The 15,952-nt window shown below is 39.1% G+C and overlaps 1 protein-coding gene across 1 annotated transcript in view; it reads left to right on the top strand.

The window, feature by feature from the left end:
* LOC126204186 (cubilin-like) overlaps window positions 1-15,952 on the top strand; it is a 1,516,445-nt gene that overhangs the window by 802,179 nt on the left and 698,314 nt on the right. The window contains exon 34 of the mRNA XM_049938590.1: window positions 4,055-4,172. Coding sequence (XP_049794547.1) covers window positions 4,055-4,172 — 118 coding nt within the window. The remainder of the gene's footprint in view (window positions 1-4,054; window positions 4,173-15,952) is intronic.

The raw sequence follows: 15,952 nt of genomic DNA, 5'->3' as shown, positions 1-15,952 counted from the left end.
GCCACAAGTCAAAGTTGCTAATATTCACTGATAGTGAAGTTTCCATGTTAGACACATTGGAAGTTTATGTTTGAACTATTTTGTGTACCAAAAGCTGTACATACACTTTTTACCTGTCTGTTTATTTGTTTTGCTGGCCTTCCAGTCATTTACTTCATCTGCTCTGAAAACAAAAACTCATTTCCTGGTTCTATATCTTCACTATTAGTGATATTTTGTTTTCAGAACCCAAATCTGTGCCCCAAGTCTCTTACATAGGCCTGTGTGGTGATGTTCAGCGTGTAGGCAACCATTTCAAATCTTTTGGTGGACAAAATTTTCACCATCAATATTTGGTCGGCAAGGGGAGGAGAATTGGTGATGTAAAGTTCCTGATCACCTGACTTTGCAACAATGTTCTGGATTAAATTCCTAACTGATTCTGCTGTATCTCATGAACGGTGGCCCTTGTTGACAGTAACTCATCTGTTGGATGGGAATGTAAGTCCAGTGACCTTTTTAGTACTATTTTAAAGGAGTAGGCTATATGTCAACATAGGGTTCACCATGTCTCATCATTGTACAACACTGTCAAGGCATCACACTAAATACACATTTTTAGCAGGCATTTGAGTTCAACAGATACAAGATACAACTGTCATACATGACATGGAATGGAACTGTTTTGAGCAGAGGAAGGATTAGGCAACTGAACAACCACTCAAGACCTCCCAGCCAATGATGCCATATTACTTTTTCTTTTGTTCTTTTCCTTTCCAATGTGTTGGTTAGCCATTATTTTAGTCTTACATGATTAATTTTCAGGCTTGCTTTCAAAACTGCTGTATTACTCTGTTTCATAGATTATGAAGTCTGTCTATGCTGTAGTCCAATCCATGGACAATGATGCTTCACTCAGTTTGAGACATGGCTGAAGCCTACATTGTTGCCAGTCCTGGCTGGCTGGCTGGCTCTGAGCGCTATGGGACTTAACATCTATGGTCATCAGTCCCCTAGAACTTAGAACTACTTAAACCTAACTAACCTAAGGACATCACACAACACCCAGTCATCACAGTTGCCAGTTCCGAGTGACAGTTGTGGTATGCCCATGCATGTGCTCTGCGCTAGATGAGAGTGTGTATTCTGAAAATTATGTCTCTCACTTGCTCGTGTACAATTTGTTGTCACTATCAGCCATGACAAATCGCATCAGATTGAATAAAATTTCACTAAGTAACTCACTACAGTCACGTTTGATGTTTGCATTGGCTATCAAATTTACAGCAGAGTGCTCAAAACATTACAAATTCTCATTGACTGTCAGAGAATGTGTGATGTAGGTAAGCAGAATGAGCCTAAACTCAACTGTAATTATTCATAACGACAGCTGTGGAGTCAAACAGCATAATGTCATCAGCAGCACAAAAGTGCTTCAGATACATTTCAGTGCACATTTTCGCAGTTTAATGATCTAAAAATTTTACAAGGACTCCAGAGAATATTTTTATCAGACTCCATTTCTTTCCGTATTGCCACTAGACTGGTGAGGTTTAATGGAAGCTGTTCACATGTAGCACATTGTTGGCATAGAGCACCAGTGAGCACACTCGATTTGGCTAAAGAGGTTATCAGTCAGTGCTGACATATTTTCTTTATTGGTAAAACCAGTTTTGACACTTACGATGCATATTCAATAAAAGAGTAGACACCTATTAAAATAGTGTGTCTGTCATCAGATGGAGCATGCTATGGTTATTGAGTGGACTTTTAGTGGCAGATTTAGAACACAAATTCCCAAATGTTTATTTCAGTGTGACTGTTAAATGCTGAGATGCAGCTGCAGATGTGAGCATGTGCACAAGCTGTTCAGTGGATTAGTGATAAAGTGACCATGAAGACCTCTCTTTCTTTACTTCTTTGAAGAAATATAGTACGACTGTGGCCCCGCATTATGAAAAAAAAAAATTATGATGTTAAAGAGTTTGAAGAGAAATGCCTGTGTCTGAAATATTGCTATGGAGTTGGCAAAACCTTTACAGGAACATTTTGATTGCTTAGTAAGCATATGCAGAGGGCGGGCAAAGGATCTCATTAAAAAAAAGCACTCATGAATTGGTCAAAGATCAAGATGATGTTGGTTGTGTTTATTGACTGCAAAGGCTTTGTCCATCAGGCATTTGTACCACTTGTTCAGATGACAAACAAAGAAGTTTACCAAAGAATTTTATTATATTTAAATGATGCTGTTCAGAGGACAGACCTGAATTGTGGAAAAACCAGATTTGCATGTTACACCTTGACAATGTTCTGGCTCACATGTTGCTCCTTGTCTGTAGCTACCTGGCAAAATAGCATACTCCTGTTGTGCCCCATCTGCCCTATTGTCCAAACATAGGCCCAGCAGAAATATCTTATTTCCCAAAATTAAAATTGCATTGAAAGAATGTCACTTCCAAACCATAGAGGAGATTCAGGACAATGTGATAAGAGACCTGCACACCTCCCAGAATGCGCATTCCAGAAGGCTTTCCAAAAATGAAAGAAACATTGGGCATGGTGTATTGCTATTGGACTGGGCTACCTTTGGGGGGATAGTGCTTAAAATCCACCTTGCACAAAATTTACAGTAACCTAAACTCTATATGACAGTGTGAAAGAGTGTCTTTGGAAGCTTATATGTATCTTTGGAAAGTTTAGAAACCATGAACCGATATCTCACATGCACAGTTTTGTCAGGGTGCTGGACAGGTTCAACAGGTTCATCAGTCTTCTTCAGCCATCTGTGTGATAAGCCTTGAGTTTTCTACACCAGTTCCACACAACACCATGACCCATCACCATACACATGGCTCAATAGACAATTAATTTCAGTCGCATCAATTCCTTCTGCTTCCCTGAAATAAATGACAGAACACACCTTGCAACTGGTTGGAGATGCCGCGACACCATCCATTTCAGTCACTTGCTGTGTACACACTGACGAACAAAACAGAGAACTGATTGACACAATGTGACACCCAAAGTATCTTTTTCCAATCATGCAAGTGCCATGAAGCAACGAGCATTAGTTTATTATTAATAGACACTTGGAGGTTATTTTATGAACAGCTTTCATAGTGTGAGCTATTAAGAATGACATAACTTCCAAAAGCTGTTTGACTATAAAGAATGTACATGAGTATCAATTGTTACCCTCTTTAGTTTAATGGAAGCTGCAGTACTGACAGATGTGGTCTCCAGTGTACTAACACAAATTGAATAAATGCCTTGCTTCTCAAGGAATGTTTGTATAGATGTTGTGGAACTCATCCAAAAGCTTTATCACAATCAAAAATCCCAATTAAAGTGGTTGTTCATACTCATTACTAGTTCTATAATTTCATTTATGACTAACAGATGGTTCAGTCTGTTATATTCATAAACATCAGTAATGTTTTTACTGTGTTGTAAGTGATAACGTTAACAAAAACTTCTATCGCAAATTGAAGACAGGTAAGCTTAAAATTTTTTATGTCAGGTTTGTATCCTGACCTAAGTAAAAAAACACAAAATGTGATGTATATCAGATGTTTACTCAATCTTCTCACTTCCTCTTGAAGTAATTTTGAATAATGTTGTTTAATTCCGCATATTCTATACTGCATAAATGTCACCTTTTTTCAAATACCCACCACACTCCATTTGGGATTTTCTTTTCTTTTTATGTTTGCAGTTCAAATGGCTCTGAGCACTATGGGACTTAACATTTATAGTCGTCAGTCTATGTTTGCAGTTGCATGAGTACTTTTATAAATAATCGTCCTAGTTGCCTATCTCTATATAATGTATATAAGATGCTGAATTTAATTCAGTATACCTCCCTACTCTTAAACAAATTCTTATCAACTATATTTGTGATTTTTGCCTGATGAGACTGCCTCTTTTGTGCCCTTTACCTGTGTGATTGTTGTTAAGTTCATTTTCTATGTGAGTTCTTGTAGAGCAACTACTGCTAACGTGTGACTTTGGGCATTATGTATTTTTAGTATTTTGATGTGAGTTCAATGAAATTAACATAGGCCTTTTATTGTAGATGTGTGGTGCAAGAATTGTGACTGAAGATGCTGGACAAATTTCAATGGATGAGTCTGTGGATATTACACCAGATACTGTTGGCAACTGCACGTGGACTATTGTGGGTGCATTACCTGGTGAGCGGATGACACATTCATAATGATAAGCAATATTAATTTATATTTATTGAAACTCTAAATATAACTGGCATATCCATAGCATGCCATAAATACAAAGAAACAAATGCGTACCCCTTCACTGCGCAGTGAACAATGGTAGGTTACATATGGTGGCAGAAGCTGCTAAAGGCACAGAACATTCTGAATTATGTCAATTTCCAGGCATAACTGTGGGTATCAGGGAACAAGAAAAATTAAGTAGACTACAGTATGTGAGGCAGCAGCTTCAACAGTGGATTTGCACAGGTGTGTTACATTTGGCAAACTATTTTGCTGTTAGACAAAACAATTATGTGCCTACCCTACAGCAAATCTTTATTAAGTGAATGAGTGAAACGGCATGGCAGAGTAAATAAATCAAAATTAAAATTAATGATGTACATATGTTTGCACACTTACCTTATATTACAGATATTTTTCTTTATAATAGGGAAACATTCCACGCGGGAAAAATATATTTAAAAACAAAGATTATGTGACTTACCATACTAAAGCGCTGGCAGGTCGATAGAAACACAAACAGACACATACATACACACAAAATTCTAGCTTTCGCGACCAACGGTTGCTTCGTCAGGAAAGAGGGAAGGAGAGGGAAAGACGAAAGGATGTGGGTTTTAAAGGAGAGGGTAAGGAGTCATTCCAATCCCGGGAGCGGAAAGACTTACCTTGGGGGGAAAAAAGGACGGGTATACACTCGCACACACACACATATCCATCCACACATATACAGGAGGGTCTTCAATTTTCCCATCTTCTTCCTCATATTTTTCTTTCTTTGGCATCAACAAACTCCTGTACGAGTTCATTGAAATCCAAACATTCAACTATCCCTTTTTCAGTTGATACCATGTCTAGCCTACACAGTCATAACTGACTTATTGTTGACATGGGGTAAACGTTCGTTAGTTTAAACATCAACAAGCTTCTTTCTTCAGTTGCCACTGTCATTAGTTATCTGTGCAAAATTCGTAAGACCACACTTACATTGGGTGCGAAACTGTACTCTTGTGTGAGTTAGAAAGTTTCAGTTTGTGTGTTACCACACTGTAGCAATGTTGAGCCCACTTGAAGTTCATCTTCAAAATTGACAAGTTTGTTGTCATCCATGACTAAAACTGTGAGACAGTTTGGAACGCTTGTCACATCAAATGTCAAGTGACATGTCTTTAATTTTTCTAATGTTGTGCAAAAATTCGTAAAGTTCTCTGTGACTTTTAATCTGTTTAATATATTATAACATCCAGTACTTCATGATAAAAATCTATTTTGTATTGCATTTTTGGGTCTTCAATTTTCCCATCTTCTTCCTCATACTGGAATTGTATCTTCTTCCATACCTTCTGCATGTGCACTGCACATCTGTGATCAGGTTTTTTATATTGAGTTGGGTCACTAGTTTCTTAGTGTGTAGTAGATAAACTTGGAATTTGAGGTCCTCTGTGCAGTTTGTGAAATACCTAGTTGTCTTTTTGAGTAAGTCAGTAGTGTTCACTATATTTATGGTGATACTTGAAAGGTTTAAAGACTGAAACTATGTATTCTAATGCCTTTGCAACATCATTCACAACTACATTTAGGGAATTAATATTGCAGGGAACATAAAATGCCTTAGGATATATATCTAAAATCTGCTTTTGTATTCTTATGTTGTTACCTTTTATATTAGAACCATTACCATAGCCTTGCTGTCACCCCCCCCCCCCTCCACATACCACCCCTCTCTACCCTCCATTGTCCATCAGATGTAACCATTTGTACCCTTCTAATTGTTTTAAGACTAACTGTAAGCTCCAAACCAGATATATTTCTTACTGGTTCAAAGCCAAGAAACTGTTCATTAACAGGTATGTGACCATTCAAGCCTGCCCGGCATGGCATAGATACAAAAAATAATTGAGAAATTTTCTGACCAAAGAAAAGAATGAAACTATATATTCGGATGCCTTTGCAATACCATTCAAAATTACATTTAAAGAATGACTACCGCAGGCAATGTAAAATCCCTTAGGATATATATCTAAAATCTACTTTTGTATTCCTAAGTTGTTGCCTTTCGTGTTAGAAGCTTTATCATATCCTTGCCATATATGTTCTCCAAGAGGTATTTTCATACCCCTCTAGTTGTATTAAGACTATCTCTGTAAGCCTCAGCCAGATGAATCTCTTACAGGTTCAAAGCTAAGAAAATGTTCACTAATATTTATATCACAAGTGTCAACATCAGTAGAATTGTAATTTCCTCAACACTAGAAATGTCTGAAGTACATATTTAACTTTGCTCTAATATTTAGCAACTTTCAATAAAGACAATATTTTGTTTTCAATTTTTAATAGATAATGGAAATTATTTCATTTCGTATGTTTTTCTTCAGATAGTAATGAGACTTATTTTCACTGTGAGTGGTTTTCCTTATACGTTTTCCTAGAGCTGAATCAAATTTTCCAAATAATTCAATCAACTTCAAAAAATTCCAATTGTTGTGAGTAAATGGTTTGTCTAGCCAAAAAATGAATAATTGCTCTAAGGTATGCAATTACACCTTTCCAGTGTTGAGTTTCCACACTTAATATTTACAGCGTTCCTTTGTTGACAGTATTGCCAGCTTTCTGTCTTCTAGAAAGCATCAGTCATTTTTGGTGTTATTCTAAGTGAGCTTTGGACCACTGTGGCTAACTATTGTCTCAGAAATGTGCTGTCAGTTACTGTAACCACCTTCAGTGAGTAATATTTTAATGTTCAAAAAGAGTTTGCAGCAGAAACAAAAAACATCTCCACTTTTTGAATAAACTAACCATTTTCTCTGAATAGCCTCTGCACTGCACAGACTGTAATTGTAATTTTTAGAAGTAAAGTGATGTGTAGTATTATCCTTAGGACAGCTGTCAAATTCATGAAATACATTAAATGCATTTGCAGTTGCAAATAGGGCAACCATCAGCTGTGCAATGGAATGATGACAATGCAAATTTATTGTGGATCAGAACTTGAACACAGATTTCCTGCTTATCACGAGTAGTCACCATACCATTTGGCTATCCAAGCATGACTCATGGCCAGACCTAAACTTCCATATGTCATCAAGCATGTGCCTACAATCTATACTCATACATCCATTATGTATATTCACGTACAGGGGATACATTTTACTTGACCACTGTCAGCAGATACATATGATTTTGCAGTGCCTGTGTTATTTCAAATTATGATGCAGTGGTTCTTTGGATTGCATGCATGTCCAAAGTGACATTGCATCATAATTTGGAATGACACATGTACTGCAATATTGTATAACTGTCAAATCCACTTATTTATTCTTGAGGGCCTCTTGTTACTAAAGTTGTCTTACCAAAATTGTCTGTTTTTTGAGTCCATTTTGTGGTATCTGAATCTACTACATAACTGCTAATTTGATTGTGAGATTTGCAGTTACTAGGCTGAGCTCAAACAGTTTCTCACTTATTGGAGAGCTCACATACAATTTGCTTTTTCTCTCTGTTGATGTAGGTACATCTTCGCCTACTGATGGCTTTCCTTGATTTGTGTCCTCATCTGCACTTGTACATGGAAATATTTATCTAATGAAAATTTCAGTTTTGTACTTACATTTTCCCTTTCAGTTTGTCTTTTTCTACACTGACTGCCTGAGATGCAGAGATTGTAAGATTTTGTAACATTCACTATATAGCTTAATGAAAACAAATCACATCGCAGTGAGAAAGCCTTCTCACATTAAAGTAATAATCCCTGGACAGTCTCAGCTGAATGTACAAATATTAACTTTTAACACAATCGTTCCTGTCACATTTACTTTACGGCCTACCAGAGGAATGATAAAACCAGTGACAAACTCTTCCTCACATACATGATAATTATTTGAAGTTAATAGATAAAAATAAATTGTGTGTCTCAAACGAAATATGTTTCTAACAAGCACAGCTCATACAAATAAAAACCAACAACACCAACCACAGTTTGACAACTCTGTCACACTTCACAGTCTACTTAATTATAAGTTGCAGTCCATTAATAAACAAAGGAAGTGAACACAGTTTCAGTACATTGAAACTACCAACTGCATAGCAGCGTACCCATTGCTGGCACAATGAAGTTCAGTTTTTTTCTCCACATGCAATAGATTCCATTTTGCGGGGATGCTGAACTGCAGAGGTGCTTACCCATTGCTTGCACAATGAAGTTCAGTTTTTTTCTCCATGTGCAATAGATTCCATTTTGCGGTGACACAGAAAGGCACAACAAAAAGACTATTGGAAAGTTAGCTTTTAGCCAACAAGGTTTCTGTCAAAAGTAGACAACATAAACACACACAGATGCAAATACAGCTTACACCCACATGACCACAGTCTCTGGCAGATAGAGCCAGACTACGAGCAGCAGGACATTATGGGAGAAGTAACCAGGTGGGGGTAAGGAGGAGTCTGGGGTGGGGAGGGGGAGGGTAGGGGTCAGGGATGATAAAGAGCTGGTGGAAGCATGCTGGGGTGAGGTGGAGAATGGGGCAGTGTGATGCAGTCAGGAGGTTAGACAGAGGGCAGGGGAGAGAGGGGAGTTAGTCGAAAAGGAGAGAAGTAAAAAGATTGGATGCATTGTTGGAATAGAGGGCTGTGTAGTGCTGAATGGGAACAGGGAAAGGGCTATATGGGTAAGCGTAATGACTGATGAAGGTTGAGGGCACAAGAGTTACAGAAACGTAACGCAGTTCAGAAAAGCTGGTCTTGGTGTGAATGATACAGATGGCACAGGCTGTGAAACAGTAATTGAAGTGAAGGATGTCATTTTGGGTGGCGTACTCAGCAACAGGCTGGTCCAGTTGTTTCTTGGCCACAGTTTGTTGTGTTCATTCATGTGGGCAGACAACTTACTGGTTGACATGCCCATGTAGAATAAACACAGTGATTGCATCTTAGCTTGTAGATCACATGACTGGTTTCACAGGTAGCTACACCTTTGATGGGATACGTGATGTCTGTGACTGGACTGGAATAGGTGGTGCTGGGAGGATGTGTGGGACAGGTCTTGCATCTAGGTCTGCTACAGGAATACAAGCCGTGAGACAAGGGGCTGGGATCAGAGGTCGTGTAGGGATGGACAAGGATGTTATATAGGTTTGGTGGGTGGCAGAATAGCACGGTGGGATGAAAGGTAGTGGGTAAGACATTTCTCAATTCAGGGCATGATGAGGGGTAGTCAAAATCGTGGTGGAGAATATAATTCAGTTGCTCCAGTCCTGGGTGGAACTGAGTGACAAGGGGGAATGCTCCCCTGTGGCCGTGTGGTGGGGCTTTGGAAGGTGTTGGGTGACTGGAAAGATAAGACACAGGAGATCTGTTTTTGTACAAGGTGGGGAGGGTAATTACCATCTTTAAAGGCCTCAGTGAGATCCCTTATATTTTTCAAGAGGGACTACTCGTCACTACAGGTGTGTCGACCATGTGTGGCTAGGCTGAATGGAAGGGACTTCTTGGTATGGAATGGGTGGCAGCTGTCGAAGTGTAGGTGTTTCTGGTGGTTGGTAGGTTTAATATGGAACCGGGTGCTGACATAGTCTTCTTTGAAGTAAAGGTCAGTATCGAGGCAGGTGGCTTGATGGGTTGAGTAGGATCCATGAAGCATTTGGAGGAGAAAGTGTTGATGTTCTGGAGGAATATGGATAGGGTGTCCTCACCCTCGATCCAGGTCATGAAGTTCATGAAGATCTCTCCTCTGAAACACCAACAACACGTTCAGTCCACAACTCACAACCTACCCTCCTACATAAAAGATACCAACCATTTCCACCTCTCCTGTCTCTTTACCACACAGTTCCCTGGTCATCACTATTGATGCCACCTCCCTTTGCAATAACATCCCTAATGGCCTTACCGACATTGAATACTACCTTTCCCAACACCTGACGGATTCCAAACCAACCACCTCATTCCTAGTTGTCATGACCAACTATATCCTCACCCACAACTACTTCGTCTTTGAAGGCATTACCTACAGACGAATCCATGGTATGACTTGAAACATTACTATGGATTAATTTACTCATTGCAGATGGCAATCTGTCGCAGCAGAAGTCCTGGAATACAGTGACTGTAAAAAGTAACTATAAAGTTATTTAAATAATTAATCCAGTATGATGTTTCAGCTGAATATTTATTACAATCTCAAAGTAAATAAAAGCATTTTGACAAATCTGAAATATGTTGTAACATACTTACAATAATGAAATAAATTGTGGTCAACAAGCTACATGCTTTCTGTCCAAATACACTCAAAGTACTGACCCCCTTTGCCAATATGGCTGTAACTATTTATACTTTCTTAACAATCCTTGGCATTGTTTAGAATCATTTTTTGATTAATTAAAAAGTAAAATTAACATATAAAAACTGAAAATACATATATAAACTTATGTTTGCTCCAGAACAGCAAGTACAATTCTATGTTAGTTTGAGTCTGTTATTTTATTTGAGTATAACCTCTCAAATACGAAATTACAATAATGTATTTTCATATTTTATTAGTTACTAGTAGTTCCATTCATGGAAAATGTTCCCTTCATTTACAGTACTTCTATACTTTGAGGTAACTGGGATGTAATAATTAGTTTAGTAACAATAATTTTTCTAGACAAATTACATATTTTGTTTACATGTGCGATCCCGTCTTACACTGGAAAATGTTCATTTTAAATGGGTCTTAATTGGCTGATACATTTCAACACCACCGAAAGGATTTGTGAAACTGAAAGTTTGGACAAAACCTTTTCTGACAGATCTACGTAATAGTACTCATTTTACAATCAATTGGATGAACAAACAATTTGCGAAATGTATGATCAACCAAATATGTAAAATTATCATGAATTATTTTGTATCAGATTTAACTAGATTAAACAAAATATTAATTAATAGCGCAGAGAAAGAACAAGTTAATTAGCAGAATTTGTCTGCAGCTTCTATTACAACATGAATATGAGGTAAATCTGTTTCAATCAGAAAATTATCTATTGGAAGTTAGCTGAATTAGTCTTGTTACTGTATATTTATGTCTGTCATTAGAGCCTCCAGGTTCTCCTGCGTGCAATGGAGATACTTGTGTGTATGACTCTTTCTCAATATTGGCGATGCATTGTGGAACAAGTGTTAGTATCGGATACTACAATACTCAAAATCCATATTAGTTTGTATTTAGCCGCCTCCTATCTTTGGCAAGTACACCTGGTATTATACCATAATATAACAAAATGTTCAGTCTCCTCTATGTGCAATGAAGAGCACTGAACCGAAGTACACTTGAGATCTCTGCTCGTCGGAAGTTCTTCGTTGCAAAAGCCTGAAATGTGGCTCATACTCCACTCCTTATGACCACCATACATTGTGTAATTGATTGTTTTGAATAAAATAGTTCAATTCAGCAAAATTCCAACTGTTCATATGTAAACATTTCCTGTCTTAAATCTCATATTGCAATTTTAACTTGTTCTTTGATAACATATCAGTAAAATCATACAGGTACAAAATTTTTCAAGTGTTATGGTACTATTCTCTGCAGTTTAAATTGAAATTTACGTATAGTATTAAATAACTAAATATATTATTCTCATATAGTACAATTAAATTCTTGGAGTATAGTTCCTCAACAGTTAGCACAATTCATCCTTCATGTATAGAATGGAATGCCTGACCAATGTCCAAACTTTCCATTTATCATTTGTGAAGACACTTCTGATGCTTCATTTCTATCTTTACAAAACATATAATGATTATTTACGCAATTACAATCATTGGCTCTTCCTTCGCAGTATGCGTTAACATACAGGGTGATTCAAAAAGAATACCACAACTTTAAAAATGTGTATTTAATGAAAGAAACATAATATAACCTTCTGTTATACATCATTACAAAGAGTATTTAAAAAGGGTTTTTTTCACTCAAAAACAAGTTCAGAGATGTTCAATATGGCCCCCTCCAGACACTCAAGCAATATCAACCCAATACTCCAACTCGTTCCACACTCTCTGTAGCATATCAGGCGTAACAGTTTGGATAGCTGCTGTTATTTCTCGTTTCAAATCATCAATGGTGGCTGGGAGAGGTGGCCAAAACACCATATCCTTAACATACCCCCATAAGAAAAAATCGCAGGGGGTAAGATCAGGGCTTCTTGGAGGCCGTCCAGAACTTTTCCCTGTGCACAAACACCCATTCTCTGTAAACTGTTTATACCAATGTTTAATACACCACCTATCACGAGGTTTAACACCATACTTCGTTCGAAATGCATGCTGAACAACTGTCGTCGATTCACTTCTGCCGTACTCAATAACACAAAAAGCTTTCTGTTGAGCGGTCGCCATCTTAGCATCAACTGACGCTGACGCCTAGTCAACAGCGCCTCAAGCGAACAAATGTACAACTAAATGAAACTTTATAGCTCCCTTAATTCGTCGACAGATAGTGCTTAGCTCTGCCTTTTGTCGTTGCAGAGTTTTAAATTCCTAAAGTTGTGGTATTCTTTTTGAATCACCCTGTATAGTGGTATCATACCCCACAACAGTCATGGAATATAGTTATGTGATAGAGAGTAGTGGAAGTGAGATATTCCTCATGATAATTAAAAAGAATTTAGTACTGCATGTAGTAAGTGAGCCATTCCTCATGATAATTAATAATAATAATAATTTAAAAAAACATTGTGCATGGTAATATTGGGTATAGTAAGTGAGCCATTCCTCACGATAATTAACAAACATTATGCATGGTAGTATAGAGTGTAGTAGGTGAGTCATTCCTCACGATAATACACTCCTGGAAATTGAAATAAGAACACCGTGAATTCATTGTCCCAGGAAGGGGAAACTTTATTGACACATTCCTGGGGTCAGATACATCACATGATCACACTGACAGAACCACAGGCACATAGACACAGGCAACAGAGCATGCACAATGTCGGCACTAGTACAGTGTATATCCACCTTTTGCAGCAATGCAGGCTGCTATTCTCCCATGGAGATGATCGTAGAGATGCTGGATGTAGTCCTGTGGAACGGCTTGCCATGCCATTTCCACCTGGCGCCTCAGTTGGACCAGCGTTCGTGCTGGACGTGCAGACCGCGTGAGACGACACTTCATCCTGTCCCAAACATGCTCAATGGGGGACAGATCCGGAGATCTTGCTTGCCAGGGAAGTTGACTTACACCTTCTAGAGCACGTTGGGTGGCACGGGATACATGCGGACGTGCATTGTCCTGTTGGAACAGCAAGTTCCCTTGCCGGTCTAGGAACGGTAGAACGATGGGTTCGATGATGGTTTGGATGTACCGTGCACTATTCAGTGTCCCCTCGACGATCACCAGTGGTGTACGGCCAGTGTAGGAGATCGCTCCCCACACCATGATGCCGGGTGTTGGCCCTGTGTGCCTCGGTCGTATGCAGTCCTGATTGTGGCGCTCACCTGCACGGCGCCAAACACGCATACGACCATCATTGGCACCAAGGCAGAAGCGACTCTCATCGCTGAAGACGACACGTCTCCATTCGTCCCTCCATTCACGCCTGTCGCGACACCACTGGAGGCGGGCTGCACGATGTTGGGGCGTGAGCGGAAGACGGCCTAACGGTGTGCGGGACCGTAGCCCAGCTTCATGGAGATGGTTGCGAATGGTCCTCGCCGATACCCCAGGAGCAACAGTGTCCCTAATTTGCTGGGAAGTGGCGGTGCGGTCCCCTACGGCACTGCGTAGGATCCTACGGTCTTGGCGTGCATCCGTGCGTCGCTGCGGTCCGGTCCCAGGTCGACGGGCACGTGCACCTTCCGCCGACCACTGGCGACAACATCGATGTACTGTGGAGACCTCACGCCCCACGTGTTGAGCAATTCGGCGGTACGTCCACCCGGCCTCCCGCATGCCCACTTGCTCAAAGTCCGTCAACTGCACATACAGTTCACGTCCACGCTGTCGCGGCATGCTACCAGTGTTAAAGACTGCGATGGAGCTCCGTATGCCACGGCAAACTGGCTGACACTGACGGCAGCGGTGCACAAATGCTGCGCAGCTAGCGCCATTCGACGGTCAACACCGCGGGTCCTGGTGTGTCCGCTGTGCCGTGCGTGTGATCATTGCTTGTACAGCCCTCTCGCAGTGTCCGGAGCAAGTATGGTGGGTCTGACACACCGGTGTCAATGTGTTCTTTTTTCCATTTCCAGGAGTGTATATTAATATAGCATATTTGTATATAAGTAATTGTTCAGAACTTCGAGTGCTGGTATATAGCAAAGTAAATACATAAGTAAGTATTTACCATTTTGGTGTCAACATACAAAAAATCAGACATAAATATATAATATATTATGACAGAGCATAGTTACATCTAATAATGCAGCTTGTTCCCCGAATCCTCTTATAAAATACGTTTTAGTTGCTTAATAAAGCTGACACGGTAAATTAGAGGGTCTCAGCAATAGAGACATATGCATGTGGACAAAGGGAAGGACAGCTTGATACTCTAATCAGAAGTAAGAAATGAAATAGAAGATTCGGAGTGTTGGAGTTGAAGAAGGAGAGATGACAGATCTCAAAGACAGGAAACCCCCTTCCCAGGACCCCCACTGTTCCAGTATTTTGCTGTGGCACCGGAGGGAGAAGAGTGTTCGGCATTCCCTGCAGAATGGACTTGCCACAGCTTCACCTTCCCAGTCACCGAAAATTAACCCCAAGACTCCCTATTGATTGATCAATGAAGGGCGAACAAATAGTGTTCTGCTGGACAGGGTAAATGACAAATACAATACTGTATTGGTTAACAAGTAACAAATGCTAGATCTTACCAGCTGACTTATCTAGGTTTGATCAAACATAATCAATTACATAAGCATGAGATATTGAAACCTGTGACATATCTGAGACATAAAAATGAAAATACTGAAGTGATGTACAGAATTACTGTGTTCCTCTGATATCTGTTGCTGCTCAAACATAAATTAGTACATAAACATAAAAATATAGAAATAAGGTAGCAAAATGCATCGAATTACAACCTATCTCAAATCAGTAAATAAAGTCAACTGCCTCATTGGGCAGATCATCCAAGTGTTATAACGTTCACATTATGTGAGGTACTTTCAATATATTTGCTAAACACAGCAGAGTCAAGTGTGATAATGACAAAATAAATTTTTGTTATACTTTCAAAATTAAGCAGGAGGCAGGTCTGAGATATAAAATTAAAGTTACTGGAATCTCAGTCAAGTGATGCATAAGTTCCCTTTTCAATTGACAAATACCAATCTGTCCCTACCAAATCCAACTGTTTATGTGGTACCAAATTTTGTAAAAGTCCCTTGTTGGTTTTGTTACTATCTTTCGTTCTTTGACATCTATCACAGTCGTCAAGTAAGGTCCATGAAAATACATACACTCTTGTATCTTTTGAATATAAAAGTGGCTCCAGAAGAAACAAAGAAAATGCATATTTACAGACGAATTTTTTCTAAAAAAAATAGACATGAGTTTGCCAAACAGATAGCAGGACAAACATGGGACTCAGTATACTCAGAAGTAGGTGCAAATGAAAAATTCAAAAATTTCATGACATTGTTTAAATTAAATTTTGAAGAAACATTTCCTAAAGTATTATGTCCATTATCAACAGCAGGAAAAAGCAAGTGGGTCACAAAAGGAATCAAAAAATCATCTGAAACACTAAAGTACCTGAGCTCCA

This window comes from Schistocerca nitens, chromosome 9 (genome assembly GCF_023898315.1).
Source record: "Schistocerca nitens isolate TAMUIC-IGC-003100 chromosome 9, iqSchNite1.1, whole genome shotgun sequence".
Classification (NCBI taxonomy): domain Eukaryota; kingdom Metazoa; phylum Arthropoda; class Insecta; order Orthoptera; family Acrididae; genus Schistocerca; species Schistocerca nitens.
This window is presented reverse-complemented; position numbering and strand designations above follow the sequence as displayed.